Genomic DNA, 20,559 nt, shown 5'->3' on the forward strand with positions numbered 1-20,559 from the left:
AGAAAGAGGTGGAGGCGGGCCACTCTGGATTGGCCAATGGCAATGTTAATAAGCAAGAGAAGGTACATATGAGGTGTGTCTTGGGCACTGCAAGACCAAGTAGATCCGTGCACCCACCACTAGACTCTTCCAAGTTGATACAGAGGCCTTAACTCAGTTCAGTCTCGTATTTGGTCCAGATGATCTCAACAGAACTTTCCTCTCTCAAGTCTTTGCCTTCGAGACTTCCTGTCTTCCTGTGGGCGTGTGGGGAAATACAGTTCAAGGATAGGAGGGAGTAAGGAGCCATTGCCCTGGTCTGCTCAATCAGGGTCACATCCTCTTACTGACCTCTTCCAGCAAAGGTATTTCTGTCTCCATATCACGTGGCATCTGAAGGTCAAAGAGCCTAATTTGCTCAGCATCGTTGTGGGTCCTGATAAGACTGTTCTGGTTGGAGTAGGCAGTTTGGTGCTGTTCTCTTTGGCAGAATGTTGACACCAGGCAATGTGTCCCCTGTCTGGGTTGTGGGGCTGACTTTTTCTTTCAAGCTGACTCCAGGTTCAATCCAGCATCCAGGCCCACCTTCTGCAGGGTGCAATAATGTACTGTGTAACCTTAGTGGGTAACTGAAAGTGGAAGGAGGCAGCAGAAATGACATCACCATCAAACAGGCAACTCTGGGTGCAGAGAGAGGCATAGGGTCCAACTTGCTGATGACTTCAGAAAACTTAGGAACTTAGGTTCCTTGAGTGAGGCAATGAATGCTTAATCATTAGTAGATGCACGTGGGCACACCTTGGAGCTACACAATTTCAGAGCACCACAATAAAATGAATATCACAATAAAGTAAGTCACAGGAATTTTTTGGTTTCCCAGTGCATATAAAGGTTATGGTTACACTATGCTGTAGTCTGTTGTGTATACTAGCATAATGACTAAGAAAAACCTCTATACGTTAATGAAAAATACTTTGTTGCTAGAAAATTCTAAACATCATCTGAGCTTTTGGTGAGTCATAGTAATAACATCAAAGATCACTGATCATAGATCACCACAACAAACCTAACAATGATGAAAAAGTTTGAAATATTGCAAGAATTACCAAAGTGTGACAAGGATAGGAAGTGAGCAAATGTGTTAGAAAAATGATGATGCTAATTGACTTTTTCAAAGCAGAGTTGCTACAAACCTCCAATTTGTAAAAAATGCAGTATCTGTGAAGCACAGTAAAGCAAAATGCTTTACTTACTCATGAAATGAGCTATGCCTGTATGTTAGCACCTGTGTAGCTCCAGGTGAGCTGAAGGCGCTATACCACCCCACATAAGTGTTCCTGCTTGGACCTTAGTTCAAACCCTGGGAGATCACACCAGGTAATCTTTGCAGATTGTTCTAAATACAAGATTCTGAGTCTATGGACCATCACACCATATGTCAGGTCAGCATTCCCATAGGATGCTCTGGAGTTCAGAATCTGGGAACCTCACTATTACAATGAGTGTTGTTCTCATTGAGGCAAGTGATCCCCAGATGGCTGCCTAGGAACCTGAGCTGGCCTGGGAAGATGTGTTTCACCTGTTGTGACAAAAGGCAAAAAAGAAAAAGAATCATGCATGCATTGGTTCGTAACATTTTTGTAATACCTAAAGTATATTGAGTTGAGCTATCACTCTGGAGTAGATCCACGAAAAGAAATGAGCCAAATTGTTTCTTAAAAATGTCTCTGTTCCATCAAATTCAGAGACCTTGGAATCCATAACTGGATCCAGTCTTTTATCTTGCAGAAAGAGCACACTGAAGATAGTTGGTTGAGCTGCATGGCCTGACTGGGAACTGTCAGTCCTGCCTTGGCATTTTCTTGTGTGTGGTCTGGAGTTACTTAACATCTCTGGGACTTAGGGGCTTAACACTACAGTGGTTTATGTCTCACACCACAGTGTCTATTACAGGTTCCTATTGCTTCACCACGTTTGCCCCTGCTCAGGGACACAGTCTCCAACTTTCAGAATCTTAAGGGTCACCATGGTCACATGTCATGTACTGGATTTTATTTTATTTTTGGCCACATATCAGTTTGTAGGATTTAAGTTCCCTTATCAGGGATTGAACCTGGATCCCCTGAAGTAGAAGCACCAAGTCTTAACCACTGGACGCCAGGGTATTTCCACTGGATTTTAAAGGCTTCCACCTGGAAGTGGTGTGTGCTATTTCCCCTCAAATTTCATTGGCCAAGACAAGTCATGTGATTACACCTAACTGCAAGAGGTCTGAAAAGTACAACCCTGCAAAGAAGTTCTTGGAAGGAATAGAGGTATAAGTATTGGCAAATAGCAGTTAAGGCCAAACACACAGTCATTCATTAATATTCCTTTTTCTTTATTTTAGCTCAGTATTTTAACTGGTTGAAATATTTTTATATCTTGATTCTGATATGAATTATTTTGGTTGCCAGATTTTGAGAGTCTATGGCATTTCCCTAAAAACTTCCTCTAGCCTGGTAGTGATTTGCTGACTAGTATGTTCAGATTACAGTTGTTCAATGGTTTCAAGTCCACATTCTCCATGAGGGCATCTTGAGAAATTCTATCACATGGTTTGCTGAAATCCGGACATGTTATTTGGGTATTTTGCCTTTGACTTATTAAAGTAGGATCTCTATCAAAAAAAGAAATAAGGTGAGTTAGTGAGAAGATTAGATGTTTTTAAGTTTGGAATAATATGAACCAAAGGTCTGGATAATTGAACTTTGACTTTTTGTTTAAACATAGAACTAGCATTGTTTTAACAACTATGTTAATAAGATATAGTAATATATTAGTTGGGCTCTTTGGTTAGGTATTTGGAGGTCTTGCAGATGGTTGGAAACTGTCAGCCAAACACCAAATCAACCTTCAGAACCAAAGAAAGACCCACTTCTCCACGAGTGACAACAGCAATAATAACAGTGAACACTTGCATGGTATTTAGTGTGTGGATGTTTTGCAGCCAGGGCACATAATACCATGTTCTACTGTCCAGAAATAATTGCATAGTTCCTCTTACAATCAAGAGGGCTGGATTTAGTCTTTTTTAACTTGGATAAAAATGGTCTTGTACTGTCTCTTTCATAATATGCTTTTTAAAAATAAAGACAGAGAGAATATATTTTTATGAAAGTTCAGTGTTAACTTAAAAATTCAGAAATCAGCATCCAGAAAATAAAACTAGTTACTTCTTTTCTTTTCTTTTTTTTTTTAGTTACTTCTTTCATAGTTCAAAGTGATATGAAATTCACCCCCAAGAGAATTGTTAAGGCAAAAATATAGCAAACTGAAGCGTGATTTTAATTAGATCACAACCTTACACTTCATTGTGTGTGTGAATGTGTGTGTGTGTTGATGGAAAGGAATGAGCAGCATTAGTTCATTATTCAAGAATTTAAGGTAAGAGTTAGTTTCAGGAAAGAATGTGCACTCTATCGGCACAGATACACCTGAATGATGAGAGGAGTACCAGCAGAGGGTGCTGGTGCGGCACAAAATTAAGAATTTTTTTTTTTTTTTCAAACAGGCGGTCTGGGCTAGAAGACAGCAGGTGTGAGGGAAATGTAATAACTGTTTGGGTCCACTTGGAGGTATGAATTCTCCAGCTGCAGGCAAATGAGTCTGGGTTTCAGTGACTTGTTTTGTAATGGCCACATGGATTTTAGACATCTTCTAAAGCGCAAACTCATGACACTTGCTCCTGTGTCTGAGCGAGTTGGGCAGAGGCCAGGCAGTTTGGTTCCTGTATTCACTGGAGACTTTTACCAGCCCCTGGCTGCTCATCTGTGGCACCTTCACGCTGGGTTCACGTGTCATCTCTACTTTCTTACTTGCTCAGCTTTTGCAAAACTGTATTTGTATGGTCGAGAAAATTTGCCTGAACTATTAATCCAGTTCGGGCAATCCTGTTAATCCAGGAGGGTCCCATTTTTTTTACTCACACGGTCATCTTAAAGACTAGGTGATTAGTTCCTGGGAGCCCATCCGTAGCAGAGGTTGCGAAAGGTCAGATGGGGAGACAAGGTGGGCTTCATCTCCTCGGTGGAGCCTGACCTCCCGGCCTAACTCGGACGTTTAGAGGAGCCTCCCCCTCCCCTTTCCGTCCCACCTACCCATGTAGGTCGGGAGGAACATCCCCTTTACTCAGGGCTCTATAGTAAACCCTGGCAGGATCTTCTCGAACCTGCACTTTTGAACTGCTCTTTCAGAAGACCGACCGCGTTCTGGGCTGGGAGTCAAGTGACCCACTGGGGTCCAGTCCAGCCCGTCTGGGCCTCAGTTTCCTCCTCGGTTCAACGACAGCGTTGGACACCCTGATCCCGAGGCCTCTTCCCTCTCTCCCACTCCACAGTCTGACATTTCCAAGCGGCGCGGCCGGCTCCGCCCTCGGCAAAGTGCAGGCTCTCGGTCAGCACCAAGGACAGGGGCCCCGGGGCGCGCTACGCAGAACGCAAGGTCACTTCCTAGCCAGTCCCGGGGATCTGTGGGTGTCGGGGCGCCGGGGTTGGGAGGCGGCGCGGTGAAGGCTGTGTGTGTCTGGGGGAGTGTTGTGGCGGGCGGTGGGGTGGGGAAGGAGCCCCGAGAACGAGGTAAGGCCGGTCCCCGCTACTGTCTCGCAGATTCCGCGCTGAGGGGCCGCGGGCGGCTGCGGCCAGTCGGGCACCTGCTCGCCCCGCGGCGGGCGCGCGCTGCTCGGCACCTGGAAGCCCGTAAAGTCCTCCCCGTGTTGGCGTTGACCCCGTCCACCCCCCTTTTCTTCCCAAGCCCCTCCGAGCTCCCCACCAGACCCGCATCAACACTGCTGTCCTCTAGAGCCGCTTTTGGACACTCCCCCGACTCTGACCGCACCCCTCGAGGCTGGGGGCCCCCTGTCGGCCTCTCTGCTCCGCCTAACCCAACTCCCGGTTTGGGGGGAAGGGTACCCACCTTCCTCCCTCCCCTGCCCGCCCGGAGCCCCGCCCCCGCTGGCCCCGCCCACAGGCCCCGCCCTCCGTTGCCCCGGGAACCGCTCATCCCGCATCTGCAGGAGGCGCCCGGCCCGGCGGAGCTGTGTTCTCGCCGCCAGCACCGCCGCTCCCGCCGCCAGCGCCGCCGCCGCGCCCCAGCTCCAGCTCCGGCTCCCGCGCCCTCTCCGTCGGCCATGCCGCCCCGCCGCGCCCCGGCGTCCGCCCTGCTGCTGCTGCTGCTACTCGGCGCGGGGCCCCGCAGCGGCTGCCTGGCCAGCCCGGTGCCCGCCGCGCCCCTGCCCGTGCCGGGGCCATGCAGTGCGCAGCCCTGCCAGAACGGGGGTGTGTGCTCCCAGCTCCCTGCGCCCGACCCGCAGTCCCCGGCCGCCGCCGGCGAGCCCGGCTACAGCTGCACCTGCCCCGCCGGGGTCTCTGGCGCTAACTGCCAGGTGAGTGGACGCGGCGGGCGCCACTGCGCGCTGTCCAATGCGGGGTTCTAGGGGCCTGACCCAAGCTTCTCCCTTTTCGGGGTGGGCGATGGAAGTGGCCTCTTGGCTCGCGTGGACGCGGACCCCTGGCCGACCTTGCGAGCGTCTCTTCTCTGCCTACCCTCGTTCTCCGGCCGTGCCAGCCCGGGGCTCTCGGGGCGCCCTGTTCCAGGGCCTGGCGGCTGCCCTGGCCCTCATACTTCTGGCACGACCGTGAGCCGCCAAGTGGCGCGCCCCTCTCGACCCGAGCCGAGCCATCCTCCGCTAGAGCCGGGTCTTGGTGCCCGCCCAGGCAGCAAAGAAGGGCCAGTCTGCGAGCGTCCCTGGCGGGATGTTCGTGTCCAGGTGACCCCTGCTCTTTGTCCCGCTGGACCCGAGGGTGAGCTGTAAGAGCGACAGGGAGTGGTGGGCTCCGTGCCCGGTGGTCGGGCATTTCCTTTCCTTTTCAATCTCCTTGAGGGCTCTGACAAGGCAGCTGGAGACGGAGAGGTCAGCTGCCTCCCCGCGGCCAGCCCTTTTTGAGCTCAGGAGGAAGTGCTGGAGCCCTAGGAAACATTCGAGGGGACGTGGCGAGTGGGGCTTGGTGCGTAGCCTTCCCGGCCGCCGCTCCTGGAGGCGCACGTTTGGGGCAGGCAGCCAGGCTTAGTGAGGCTTCGAGGAAGCGTGGGGCCAGGCGAGGGACGGGAGATGACCAGCTGCTGTCTGTGGGTTTGGGATTTCGAGAAGAATTTGGCAGGTAACAAACGAGGCTGGTTTAAAGAATGTTGAAAGCTCGGTGAAACCTACTGACCTATTCACACCAACGTTTTCAATAGGTGACTTAGCAGCCCTGGGTGTGCAGGTAGAAAATCCCCAAGTCTTGGTTCCAAGGTAGGGGCAAAGAGTGAATTTATCTGAAATGATGAAATTAAACCAAGTGAACGTGGAACACAATTGGGATCAAATGCTTTCTTCCCTCCATTTGGAGGGGAGGAGTTTATTTCATGTCAATCTGCCCCAAGAGTTTCTTTGAGAATGCTCAGATGCACTTTTATTCCTGTGGTGAATAGGCTGCATGTGATATGATGTAATTTGATAGGATAGGGTGGGTTAAGCTTTAATATTTTTTAAATAGAGGTAAATAAGACTGAGAAGCTTGACCTTGACAGACAATTTTTGCTATTTTCTAGAATCTTTTTTTTTCTTCTGGGTAGTAGCAAACTGTCAAGCTGACCCTATCTTTTCAGGGCAGTGCTCCTCTTTGTTAGCTGGTTCCAGTGAGCTGAAGAAATGAGGATGAGGATGAAGAGGGGATAATGATGAGTGTGTGAATGAACCTGGGAGTAAATTTGGGGAATGAGGCCTCTCTTGGGAGATGCCAGTTGGAGCTATATGAGCCATTAGGATGAAATCCTGCTCACTGATCTCCCCTGCTGATTGATGAAGTGCATGGTGTTTACGGGAGAAATGAGTTGCCTAATTGATTCCATCAAACCACTCTCATGTTTCCATGTCTGAAATCTGTCCTTGAAAGAAATAGTTGATTTGGACTCAGAGTGTAGTAGCAATGCACAGGAGAAGGTAGGTTAGAGCGCACGTCAGTTTGAGTATATGGGAGGACAGACTGAACATAGGGAATTTAACCCAACTCTGGGACTTATTCTTTTGGTAACTCTAAAAATATAAGAAATCTTTAAGAGAGAGAAAAACCTCTTTAGTTCTTCCTAAAGATGATTCACAGAGAAGCATAAATATTTTTTGTCCTAACGTGGGGGTTTGACACAGACTGCGTTCATTCAGAGACGAGTCATGAACTGATGCACAAATATTGCAGAACAACTAGTCAAAACGGAGTCAGATCTCTAGCCCCGATCTGAGACGTTCTTAGCTGTGTGAATGTGAGGAGAAGCTGTACTGGGTGTACAGAGTTCTGAGTTGAAGAGAGCTGGAGTTACTGTAATTCTAACAGGAAAGCTTAGCAAATTTGGAACCTGATCTGACTTGGTTACCCAGAAGAACTTGACTGAGATGATTCAGAGTCTTATAAACCCATAACAAATTGATTCCTGTTAATTCTAACTTAATCTTTCATTATCTTGCAATAACACTCGAGACTCTCATTTTCTGTTGGGGGGAAAAAGGCAATCTGAATAGAGAAGTTAAACAGAGGAAAAAGACCCTTACACATACTCAATTACAGATAAGGGAAATGGATGTTAGCCATTGCAGACCGTATGGTTGCTGAAATAGAACGGCATGCTTGCTGGATAAATTGAATATGGAATTCTACCTGTACGTGAAGAGAATTCTTTAGATAGCAAGTGTCACCCCTCCCCCGGCTACAGAGACAATAATGTTAGCAATGGAAACATCGAACCTAACTCTGAGGTTCCCTTTCTGCCTGCCTCCTCCCTCCCTTCCTTCCCTCTTTCCTCCCTTCCTGTCTTTCTCTTCTGCTCTCCCTCCTCCCCCTCCTTCTACTTTGGGTATGTGTTGCAAGGTTAAGAAAGCCATGAACCACTAATTTGGCTTAAAATGGAGTAAGGCTGTCTTCAACTTCTGTGTGGTCACTCGGCTGATGTTCGGGCAAGGCCATGGCTCTAGACAGTGCTTCTGGTATCATCTGGTGACGGAAGTACCCAGGCTCTGGGAAGTGGTGTGAATAATGTGAAGGAGGATCTGTGGGTCTGAAGCTGAGCCACCCCCACTGAACCTGCTGTTACAGGTGATCTAAGCCACGTCTCAGGTTCCTCATCTTTGAGGATGGGATCTACCTCACAGGGTGGGTGATGAATGGTCTGATTCTGTTTTTTAATATTTGACTGCTGACAGCTGTCAAGCGTCATCTGTCCCTCTTCCCCCTCTGCCTACATGGGTGCAAGCTGATAGGATGGTGCTCTTTCCATTGGTACTGGCTAGAGGTTCAAGCCATGCAAGCCGCTGTCCAGACTTGTGATACATCTTAAGATACATCTTTTTTAAAGTGTTAGAACACGCTGAAGAGTATGAAATCCTGAGGATTCGATGGATTCTAAAGATGTATATGGAAATCTAACCTACAGAGATGTGGTGACGATGATGACGATTGCTGACTGTTTTCTCAAGCGCTTGGTATGTGCCAGTGCTATTCCAGGGGCTTTACAGATATAGCTCCTGAGTTCTCCTGGTGTCCTGTGAGCTAAGTGCTGGAACCATCCCCATTATTTAGATGAAGTGCAGAAAAGTTAAATGACTGCCCCAAGGTCACCCTGCTAGTCAGTGTAGGATTTGAACCAGGTGGCTGACTTGATGCTATTAATAGAGCTGTTGAGTCTGAAGGATGCCAAGATGAAAGTCCAGTCCTGTCCCTGTTATTTTTAGTTATGTGACCTTAAATTAGCACCATAACCTCTTTGAGTCTTATCAGTGAAAAGGGGATGGAGTGATTTCTGAGTCTGGCTTTACTCTAAAACACCCTGTTTTGCTCTGAAACACAGTTCAGATGGCTGTGGCCAGCTGGAATGAAAAGCTTCAGGACTGATAAAGACACAGAAAATTCTCCTTATGCTGCCTACCAAGCAGGACCTTCCTGCAGAGTTAGAATCATAGGTCCTGCCTGGCTGAAGTTATTTTTTGCTACCATGAAAGCATATGGATACTACATAAAAGACACCTTAGTATCTCTGATGGATTTGAAAAAAACTTCAAACTTCAAATTAAAAAAAAATTATTGAAGCTGCTGTTCTTGCCTACTTGGTTCACTTGGGGAAGCAAGCAGGTATCAGAGGCGGCAGCTGCTGGGCCAAATTTTCTTTTCGGTGAGTGGTACAGGAATCCCTCCCTTCCATTGAGCCTTCCGTCACATGTAAGGATTATTTAAAGTTTTATTATTTTGTTTTTTTTTATTTTTAATGAAATAATTCCTTGTCAAATATTCAAATAGGCAGACACCTGTTTATTTTTTCTTGTCATGTTCCCTGTAAATCTTACCCTTTGGGATTAGAATGAAAATGTGTCAATTTCTCTCCTTGGAGGAAAAAGGGGTTTTTGGAGCTGCTTTTTATGGAATTTTACCCACTAAGCTGATTCTATAATCCTCTCTTTGATTAAACATGCTAACTTGAAACAATGTTTCTGCTTCTGATGAATTTATTTTTGATTGAAGTTTGCTAAAAAACAACAAAGAATTCTAGCACTTTGCCCAGCATCGGCCTTCTCTACTGAAGTATTTGCACACATTCACACACACGCATGCACACGCACCAGTTCACATGGTGATTGTACAAAATGTTCTATGTTAGCTGTCAAGAGACATTGCTCCTTCCTCTGATTTTTCTACAGGTATTCATGTTTTGTGACCTTGCGAGAGAAATTGAACATCCCTGAACTTCAGTGTTCATATCTCCAAAATGGGCTAGTAATGCTTGTCTTATTTTCTTTTTTAGAAAAGGTGCAGTTGATAAATGGGAAATTGTGAAATTTTTTTCCATAAATATAAAGATGTATGGGAGAATGAATTTTAAAATTTTTTGAGAAAAAAGGTAAAATGTTGCATAAGCACAAGGTATACTGCTAGGAGAAAGACTATCTATTTCTCATACAAAATATGATTACACTAGTCTATTTGGTGTCTGTGATTGTTTCCCTTCAAGGAACAGACTCAACTTTTTCTCCCTACCGGGATGAGTTATACTACAACCTCAGTTTTTAAAATGAAAAAATTCATTGTGCTGAAAATTTGATAAATGTATAGTTCTTTTTATTATGAAAGAGACAGTTTCTCAGAAAATTCTCAGTGACTTCAAGTTTTCTTTTGAAACAAACAGATAAAGCTCATCTAAATCCTTTGAGTGATTTTAAGAAAGGAAAGAAACAGTTGTTTTTCTAGGCATTATGAAAATGGAGTGATTTCTTATTTGGTCTATCTGGTGCATTCTTAGGAAACATCATTTTTCTCAGCTTGGCCACCTGACAAAGACGCATTTCTGTCTTTAGCTTCTTTGCTTAAGCTTCTCATGTGACACAGTACCATCCAAAGTGCTTTTGTTTATGCCCTCATTTCAGGCATCAAACAGGAAAGAAAACCTATCTGAAGCTGAAGGTATTTGAGTCAGAAAATGGAATGGCTGAGTTATATTTTTAGATCTTCTGACTGATTCAGGAGACGGCTGTGGTTAGTGCTGCCTAACCCAGAGGCCGGGACGTCTAAAATTTGCCCCCCAAACGAAAAGTCCAACAGTGCAGTAAAGTTTGTGGATAGAATTTTTTTTAATCGAAATTTTATTTTATCTGTTTTTTCGATGTGAGCCATTTTTATAGTGTTTATTGAATTTGTTACAATATTGTTTGTTTTGTATTTTGAATTTTTTGGCCACGAGGAATGTGGGATCTTAGCTCCCAAACAGGGATTGAACCTGCACCCCCTGCATTGGAAGGCGAAGTCTTAACCACTGGGCTGCCAGGGAAATCCCTAGAATTTCTTTATATTTCCCCCTTCCTTCTTTACTGACACTGGTGTTCAACCCTGGCTGCATGTTGGAGTCACCGGGGAGCGTTAACATAAATGAGTGCCTGGGTCCCTCCACTCCCACCCCCAGGCTCTGATTTAATTGGTGTGCTCTGGGTACCTGGGATTTTCAAATGTCTTCCAAGTAATTCTACTGTAGGGCCAGGGTTGAGAAGCCCCCTCTAGACTTAGGACATCTCCCCTGCAGCCTGCCGTGCATGTGGCATGTGGCTGAGAAAAAGAGTACAAATCCCAACCTGCTCTTGGACCTTCTCATCCATAAAGCACCTAGCTTCAAATGGCCTGAAATTTCTGGCCTATGCTTTCCTCCAATGGCAAAGATTTTGCATCTTAACATGGACTTGAAGTCTCCATGAAGCTGGCGTGCACTGGATTGTTAAAGAGTCCAGGTGGGTGGACTCTGAAGGTCATCAGACAAGTAATTTGTTTTTCTGCAGCTTGATTTTCTCTTCTGTGAAAATGGGAACCCGATGCCAACCTTGAAATTTGTTGTGGATTAGAAAAGTATCCAGTCCAGTGCCTGGCCCAGATGAGACAACTACTAAGAGCTAGTAACCATTGTGTGTATCTGTAAGAGGAGTCATGTTTATTTCATGCTTTTCCTTTGGAGAGATGTATATATATAATATATATATATTATATATATATTTCTATCTGATTTCCAAAAAGACTAAAATTCCACCAGTAGAGAGTCTTTTCTTTGGTTGTGATGTATCAGATACTAGAAAGCTCCGATTTTGGTGCTGACTCCCCTCTGCATTCACTTTTGTTAGTTTCTCCTCTGTAGCCCCCTTATCAGGTAGGTGCCAAACAACACCTGAGCATGTGGCCTGAGCATGCGCGGGCCACCTAGACTTTTATGGAATCATTCATTGCTTCATTTGAACACTGACCTGTCTTCAGTCAACACTCACAGTGTGAGTTGGAGCGCAGTTGTCTTTAAGAGGAGGGGCTTCTCTAAGTCACCCACTGATGCTCCCCAGGGTGAGTGAGGGCAGCTGGCTTCAGGACTCCAGGAGCACTAGGCATCAGACAACAGACAGGCCCCCTGCCAAGAATGGTTTTAACATTTTAAGATGATTGGAAACAAAAATAAGAATAAGGTTTGGGGATGCATGAAAATGAGATAAAATTTGATTTTCAGTATCTGTCAGGTTTTGTGGAACACAGCCACGCCCATTCGTTTAAGTACTGTCCATTCGTTTAAGTACAGCAGAGTGGATTAGTTGCAACAAACAAGATGGATTACAAAGTTGAAAATATTTATCTGGCCCATGATAAAGGGAGAGGTTGGCTGACTATTTTCATGAACGTTGGTGAAAACAATTTACTTTTCCATTTTTATTTGACTGAGCTAAAGACTGGTCCTGGCCCCCTTTGCCAAGTCCTTCCACATTCTTTCTTCTCAAGGGGTGTTTCGTAGCCAGGTTCTAGAGTCTTACCCTAAGGCTGTATCAGTGTCTCTTCCACAGCATCCTTAATTTTTAAGCAAAGTGAAGTGTATTAGAATAGGAAAATGTTAAGTATATCTTCAGTATACTACCCAAGAAAGGGAAGACTTTATATGGGAAATATGAAAAGAAAACCAAACTCTCTAACTTTAAACTGACCTTCCTGATTATTCCTTACACGTAGGATTTTCAGACTCTATAAAAAAAATTAAGGTATAATTTGCATACAGTGAAATTCACCCTTTTAAGCATTCAGTTCTATGATTTTTGAAGTATAGTTGTGTAGCTGTCTCCATAATCAGGATATAGACTAGCTCGTTACCGTCATAAATTTCAGCTTGCCCCTTTGTGGTGAACCCTTTCCCCAGCCCCAGCCTCCACTGATCTGATGTCTGTCTTTAGAGCTCTGCAGCTTCCAGAACATCCTATAAATAAAATCATACAACAGGCGTGCTGCTTTTACTTGGTGTAAGGCTTCTGAGGTTCCATGCCTCAGTAGTTTTTCTTTCTATTGCTAAGTAGTATCCCGCTGTATGGATATGGCGCTGTTTCATTTATCCTTTCACCGGTTGATGACTTTCCAGTTGTTTCCAGTTTTGGGTGATTATGAATAAAGCTGCTGTAAACGTTCATCTACATTTAAGTGGGCATGTTTTCATTTCTCTTTGGTAAGTACCTAGGAGTGGGATTGCTGGGTCACATGGTAAGGACATGTTAAGCTTTATAAGAAGTTGCCAAGCTGGTTCCCAGCATGTTAGTTTGCATTAAGTGAGAGCTCTAGTTGCTTGCATCCTTATCACTTCTTGGTATCATTGGTGCTTTAGGTTTTAGCTATTCTAATACCTGTGTGTAGCAGCATCACACCGCTGTGTTAATTTGTGTTTTCATAGCAATGGATGATATTGAGTATTTTTTAATGTGCTATTTGCCACCCATACCTTTTCCTGGATGAAATGTTTGTTTAAATGAGTCGTGAGAATTCCTTCTATATTTTGGATATAAATCCTTTATTCGGTATGTGACTTGCAAATATTTTCTCCTAATCTGTGGCTTGTCTTCTTATTTTCTTGACAGTGTCTTTTGAAGGGCAGGTTTTTAGAACTGATGGAGTCTAATGTATCATTTTTTTCCTTTTTTGATTTGTGCTTCTTTTTCTGTTCTATGTAAGAAATCTTAACTTAACCTAAGGTCACAAATTTTTTCTCCTATATTTTCTTCTAGACTTGTATTGTTCACATTTAAGTCTTTGACCCATTTAGAGATAATAGTTGTATTTGCATGTGGTTCAGTGTATGAGTAGCTTTTATTTATTTTTTGGCATAGGAATATCCAATTTTCTAGAAATAATTGTTGACAAGAGGCTCTGCTGAATTATCTTGGCACCTTTGTTGAAAATCATTTGACTATACATATGTGGATATATTTTATTCCATTCTGTTGTCTCTATATATCTGTCCTTCTGTCAGTTTTATACAACCTTGATTACTGTAGTTTTAGAGTAAGCCTTGAGGTCAGGTTGTGTGAGTCCTTTAAATTTGTTGAGATGACATGAAATTCAAGACTCAGGGTAGCATGTCACATCTAGATAGAAATTAAGGTTCTTAACCTGGAATCTACAGATGGTTTCAAGAGTATGTCGATGTCTTGAGATTCCAACTTTTGTATGTATTTGTTCTCCTAGAGAATGGCCCACAAGTTTCATGAGGCTCTTGAAGAAGTCTTCCACCAATAAAATAATCACTGGAACAGAGGAAGAAGAATCTAGTTAAATGCACAAGAACTTCTGGGCATGGACTAAAGCATGTTCCAAGAACCACCCTGGGACCATGAAGTAACTCCCAAATAGGGGTGCCAGATAAAATGCAGGATGTTCAGTTAAATTTGAATTTCACATAAAAATGAATTTTGTTTCCTTTGGGTCCCACTTATTGCACATTGTTCTTCTGAAATTCACATTTAACTGGGAGTTCTGTAGTTTTAATTTGCTTAGTCTGACAATCCTACCTGAAAAGCCTAGCTAATCCCTACCCTGATTCCCAGCTTTGCTCTGAAGAGTTCCTCAATGACAATTTAAATTCTTGCCAAATAATCACACAAGGCCAATTTTATTAGCTTGCATTTAAAATAATAACTTAGCTCATAGTTTTACATCTTCATAGACCGTTCAAGGGCAACTGTCAAACTGTGTTACGGCATTAAAAATGTGTAAAAATATAGGAAATAAGGCCGCTGGTAAACTTATCTTACCCTTTTCCTACCTCTTCTGCTAGTATCATGCCTCTGCAGTAATCATTATTCATGTTTTGGTGTGTCGTTTTACATTGTCCTCTCTACATATAAGCATATGTGAAGCATATGTAAATTCTCATATATCCATGCAGCTATTTTATATAAAGAAGAAATAATCTTGTGCATACTATTCTGCAGATATTTTTCTTAAAATATTGTGAAAATCTTACCATGTCTTAAAACAGAAAGCAAGCTCAGTCTTTTTGATGGATGAATAGTATTCCATTATGTGAATATTTATGTACTCAGTTTTTACTGGAATGCACTATTTCCATTTTTCCATTATAAATGATGTTGCAATGACTATATATGTATGTACATAATTTTATGCAATGACATATGTGGGTGTGTATATATATATATGTATATGTAGTTCAAAAGTTACATATATTAAGCATTTTAATAAGCATTGCTAAATTGCCATCCAGAAAGATTGAACAGTTTTGCTCATTTGCTCACAGCATTTGAGAATGCCTATTCACCCATATTTTTGTTAATTCTGGTTTCCCAGATTTTGATTTATTTTTATGTGTTAACTGATAGATAAAACATGGTATCCTCCTGGTTCTCTTTGCATTTAAAAATTGTGAATGAAAGAAAACTGTTTTTTTTTTTTAAATGAATTGCCTATTTTTATTTCTGCCTGATTTTCTTTTGGGTTGTTCATTTTAAAAACTGATCTATCATGGAACTTCCCTGGTGGTCCAGTGGTTAAGACTCCATACTCCCAGTGCAGGGGGCATGGGTTCGACCCCTTGTCAGGGAAGTAAGGTCCCGCTTACTGCCTGGTGTGCCAAAAAAAAAAAAAAAGGTTGATCTGCAGTAGCTCATTGTTAATGAGAATATCAGCCCTTTGTCCTTTGTGTTATTAATATTTTCCCCTACTTATCTTTTCTTTTTTGATTCTGCTTATGCTCACTGTTTTGCCCTTTAGAATTTTATCATTGTTTGTTCTTATTTATAAATCCAAGTTCATCATGGTCAATAGATTTTAATTAGAATTCTAATGTTTGATACCAGTACTGTATTGTACAATATTTTGAGAACTGCCTAATTTGAACCAGGAGTTTGCTTTTAAAGAATTCTGTTTTGGCCAAGATTTATATTGACAGGACTGATCCTATTGTCTTTTTAGAATGTATAATTAAACGTAACTAGCCCTAGTTTATGGCTATTTTAAGAAGGACTGGCATGGATCTTCTAAATCATATTTAAATATTTGTAATTTGTCTTGATTTTTTTTTGAAGCTGAAACACTGCAACCATTTTATTAAGATACTTCATTCATTTTTAAAAAAGAACTATTCAGCAAAGTTCCCTTTTAATAATTGGCATGGGTTTCTTAGTATTTTGTTAAAATCACCAAGTTAATTTTAATGGCATTATTGGATAACAGAGTATTTCTTAGAAGTTCTTGATGGTGTAATGGTCTGATTTCAAAAAGTGTTCTCTATACAGGCTTGGGCAGAAAAAGACTCATCTTAATATTCAGCAAAATGCAAATTTCCCTTATGCTTTAATTTCATGTTATATATTTAGCACTTTTTCCCTTGAGAACAACCCCTTTTTTTCCTGACCAGGAATATCTGTGGTCCTCTATCTTCATTTTCACTCTTTAAAACTGGCCATTGTTGTTTTTTTTTTTTTTTTTTTGGTTGTGCAAAAGGGAATTCTTTTATTTCTGTAGAAAAGCTTCATAATGAGAGAAATAAGCGAGACAGAGAAATGAGAACTCATATTAGCATTTCTATGAGGCTTAAAATAAACTCTCAGCTGGAGAGAAGTAAATTTAATATTATTATGTTTTCTTTTATAAAGAAGGGGTAGGATGGGGTAGGATGGAGATTTGGGGGCTATACTGACTGAAAGAAAAATCACTCTTGTCTTTGTTATCTAAGGAAAAAAATCATTATTATATTCAGCCTTAAGAGCTAAAAACTATGCTCAGTGTGCTGACTCCTTTAAAAAAATCTCTTATGTGAGATTTTCCTTGCTTCCCTCACCTTCAGTGGACCCTCGAGATGTTTTGTATTTTTTTTTTTATTGGTGTATAGTTGATTTATAATGTTGTGTTGATTTCACGTGTACGGCAAAGTGGACCAGTTGTCCATGTCCATATCCCCACACTTTAGATTCTTTTCCCACATAGGCCGTTATAGAATATTGAGTAGAATTCCCTGCACTGTACTAAAGTGCGTGTGAAGTTGTTCAGCTGTGTCTGACCGTTTGCGACCCTATGGACTGTAGCCTGCTAGGCTTCTCTGTCCGTGGGAATGTCCAGGCAAGAATACTGGAGTGAGCTGCCATGCCCTCCTCCAGGGGACCTTATATGCCAGGGTTGATGTCTTCTTGCTTCTGTCCTTGCCCAGGCACTCAGCATCCCAGGTAGTCCATTCTTGGTCTGGTCTGTGGCCCCAGTTCTCATGACATTCTGCTTGCCCACTCCATTGTCTCTTCCTGAAGGAGCTCAGTGTCTGGGGCTCCCTCCCAGGAAGACCTGTGCGCTGGGGAACTGTGTCTTCTGACGTAGCCTGGGCCCTGAGCCCTACTTGTCCACCCCAGGGATCAAGCCGCATTCTAGTGCCTGTGTCTGCTGAGCTCCTTTGGGAGAAGGAGGGAGCTGGCCAGGGGTACTAGAACCACTGTGAATAAGCGACTCTAGATGCCATTAGTCCACTTGCTTCACTTCACTGAGAAGAAAATTGAGGCCAGAAAGTGCAAAAAAAAAAAAAAAATAAAATAAAATAATGCAGGGCCATCCAGATCCGAAGTAGCCACATACAGCTTGAGGATGGTCTTGGCATCCGGTTGGTTGACCTTCACATGCCTGGCCCTGTCCCCTTCTGTAGGCCCTGGCACCCATGGGGCACTTGCAGTGTGTCTGGTATGGCACGGTGTGGAGTCTCTCTGGTCATCGTGGTGGATATGCCATCTGAGCATGCTTGTTAAGGGGCTGGCTCCTGTGGGTTTGTGTAGAGCACTGACATAGCTAGTTTTTAGTGAGCGCGTATAAATGAGAAATGCGAGTCGGCGGGGAGGTGGGACCCCATGCCCTTGATGATGGGCCTGCAGGGCTGCAGGCTGGAGATCACTCGTTGCTTAGCAACCTCTGCCAGGCTTTTTGTTTCCTCCAGCCTGAACCTAGGTAATGTCCTCAGGAATTGGGATTCGGGCAGCCCGGTTTAGAAAGGAGTGGGAATTGGGTGTTCCGTAAGCTCAATATGGGGGCTTCCCTGGTGGCTCAGTGGTAAAGAATCTGCCTGCCAATGCAGGAGATGTGGGATCGATTCCTGGGTTGGGATGATCCCCTGGAGAAGTAAATGGCAACCCATCCAGGATTCTTGCCTGGAGAATCCCATGGACAGAGGACTAGAGTCCATAGGGTCGCAAAGAGACACGATTTCATGACTAAACAATAACAACAAAGCTTAATATGGCTTCTAGTGCATAGCCTTCTACCCTAAACAAAGAAACAAACAAACAAATACCTTCAGGGAGCTGGCAGTTCTGGCAACTTTGGATAGTTTGTGGCCCGGAGAATCTCATAAAACAAACTGAAACCGCAGGTCAAGGACTCAGCCTAAACATCTGCTTCCCATTTGTCCCTCCATTTCCATGACTTGAAATCTTCCAGGCTTGACCTACTCACAGTCTGACACTGAAACAGATTTTTTGTAGAATGCTGGGACAGGGGGAGGAAATGATGCTCTTTGTCTTTCAAAGGGAGGTTAGTAATCTAAGAAACTCATCCTTTCACTGGCAGTTTCTGAAAGTGAAAGTGAAGTCACTCAGTCCTGTCTGACTCTTTGTGACCCCATGAACTGTAACCTACCAGGTTCCTCTGTCTATGGGATTTTCCAGGCAAGGGTACTGGAGTGGGTTGCCATTTCCTTCTCCAGGGGGTCTTCCCAACCCAGGGATCGAACCCAGGTCTCCCGCATTGCAGGCAGATGTTTTACCATCTGAGCCAGCAGGAAAGCCAGGTTCTGAGCACTGATTAAAATGGTGTTGGAGGAGGTCATTGAGAAGACTTGACTGCTAGCTGACTTTCCAGCTTACCCTGAGCAACTGGTAGCTCCTCACCCATCCCCGTCTCATCCTTGGAATGTGCATTCTGTATGGCATTACCGTGATGAGAGCCATCTTCAAGGACATGACCTTGAGAGCAATGTGTTGTTGAGACCATCTGGACTGGAGACATGGCTGAATCTCTACATAAATTTTAAGATTCTGGAGGGCAGGGACAGAAATCTGTCTTGTGATGCCCAAGATATAACTCATAAGTAAGTTCCTTTGCTTATTAAATCTGCCACCTGCCGATCCAGAGGGGTCTGCCTTGTCCTCACTCTACAGGGGCTAGTTTCAGATTTCACCATGGAAGCTCATGAGTTTTCAAACTGACAGATGGCTACACATTTTGTAGACTTCTAGAGCTTGGAACCATCCTAGAATTCATCTTGGCCATTTCTCTAATTTTGTAGAAGAAAGTGAAGGCCAAAGAGGTGAATATGTCAGAGTCAGGAGTCGAATATTGCTTACTTCCCATCTTTGGGCTCTCTTCACCAAAGAATTTAAGCTTAGACATTTGGAATCACAAGGACAGTCCTCTGGGCAGGTATGGTGGGAATTGCCCATAAAAGCATATGTAGGTTCTTAGGGGCATTCAGATTCACATTCAATATTCAGTTACTTATGTGCCTGGTTGTGTGTGAGGCTCCTTTCTCTGTATTACATATTTTTAATCTTCACATTTCTTTGGAGGAGGCATTTCCTTTGCTTGTTAGGTGAGGAGACTGGAGTGGATAGAATTGGTGATTTACCCAAGGTCAAACAGTGACTGGGTTGATACTAGTGTCCCCTGTCTACATATGTAGTGTTTTCTTCATGTTATCACAGCAGTCTACTGCTCATCCTGCAATGTATAGAAAAATTCATTATACATGATGTTGAGCTCAGTACTGAAGTTTATCCCATTTGGTTGAAGACTTAAAATGGTGAAATGCTCACTGTAATCATTGCATCATTTTATTTTTTGGCAATTAAGAGACATCTCAGACAAGCAGGCCATTGTTTTAAGATGGCCTCAACCAAACCATTTCCATCTGGATCGGAAACAATTTTCCTGCATGGCTTAATGCTTTTGCCTAACATCTTCAGAAATCACTGTTAAAAGTGTAATTTTGTATTTTAACTGATAGAAAACCTCTAAAAATAAAATGAGTTTTATTAAAATAATAATTAACTTGCAGTAATTACTTGTAATACAAAATTCAGTAATTTGAATGACCATAGCTAAAAGCCAGTAAAATTACTAATTTTAAGATGATTGTGAATTTTGTATGTTTCCATGAGTATGAGTAGACCAGAAGTACAATTAAGTGTTTTTACTAAGTAGACATAATTGTGTGTGCATGCTTAATTGCTCAGTCATGTCCGACTCTTTTGACCCCATGGACTGTGGCCCTCCAGGCTCCTCTGTCTGTGGAATTTTTCAGGCAAGGATACTGGAGCGGGTTGCCGTTTCCTCCTCCAGGGGAAGGAGGAAATTCAACCCAGGGATTGAACCTGAGTCTCCTGCATTGGCAGGTGGATTCTTTACCACTGAGCCATCTGGGAAGCCCATAGTCTTAAATAGAATGTATTAAGCACTCTTATGAGGACTTCAGTGATTATGTCTGAGGTTCTTATCTTATAGATGAGAAAAATGAAGATGAGAGATTTTTGAAAACCAGGCCGGATCAAGATTCTTTCACACTTGTAGCAGGTGTTAATTAGAACTCCTTGGGTTGCAAGCAACAGAAAACTCAATTCAGATAGCTTAAACAAGAAAGGAAGTCTCTAGTTTCAGTTCAGTTCAGCCACTCAGTCTTGTCCAACTCTTTGTGACCCCATGA

The 20,559-nt window shown here is 43.3% G+C and overlaps 1 protein-coding gene across 1 annotated transcript in view; it reads left to right on the forward strand.

Annotated features, from left to right (window-relative positions):
- Positions 1-914: 914 nt before the first annotated feature.
- The window catches only part of DNER (delta/notch like EGF repeat containing), a 384,143-nt gene continuing 364,498 nt past the window's right edge, over positions 915-20,559 (forward strand). The window contains exons 1-3 of the mRNA XM_065928909.1: positions 915-991; positions 3,533-3,596; positions 4,358-5,401. Coding sequence (XP_065784981.1) covers positions 915-991; positions 3,533-3,596; positions 4,358-5,401 — 1,185 coding nt within the window. The remainder of the gene's footprint in view (positions 992-3,532; positions 3,597-4,357; positions 5,402-20,559) is intronic.

Source organism: Muntiacus reevesi, chromosome 3 (assembly GCF_963930625.1).
Source record: "Muntiacus reevesi chromosome 3, mMunRee1.1, whole genome shotgun sequence".
Taxonomy (NCBI): Eukaryota; Metazoa; Chordata; class Mammalia; order Artiodactyla; family Cervidae; genus Muntiacus; species Muntiacus reevesi.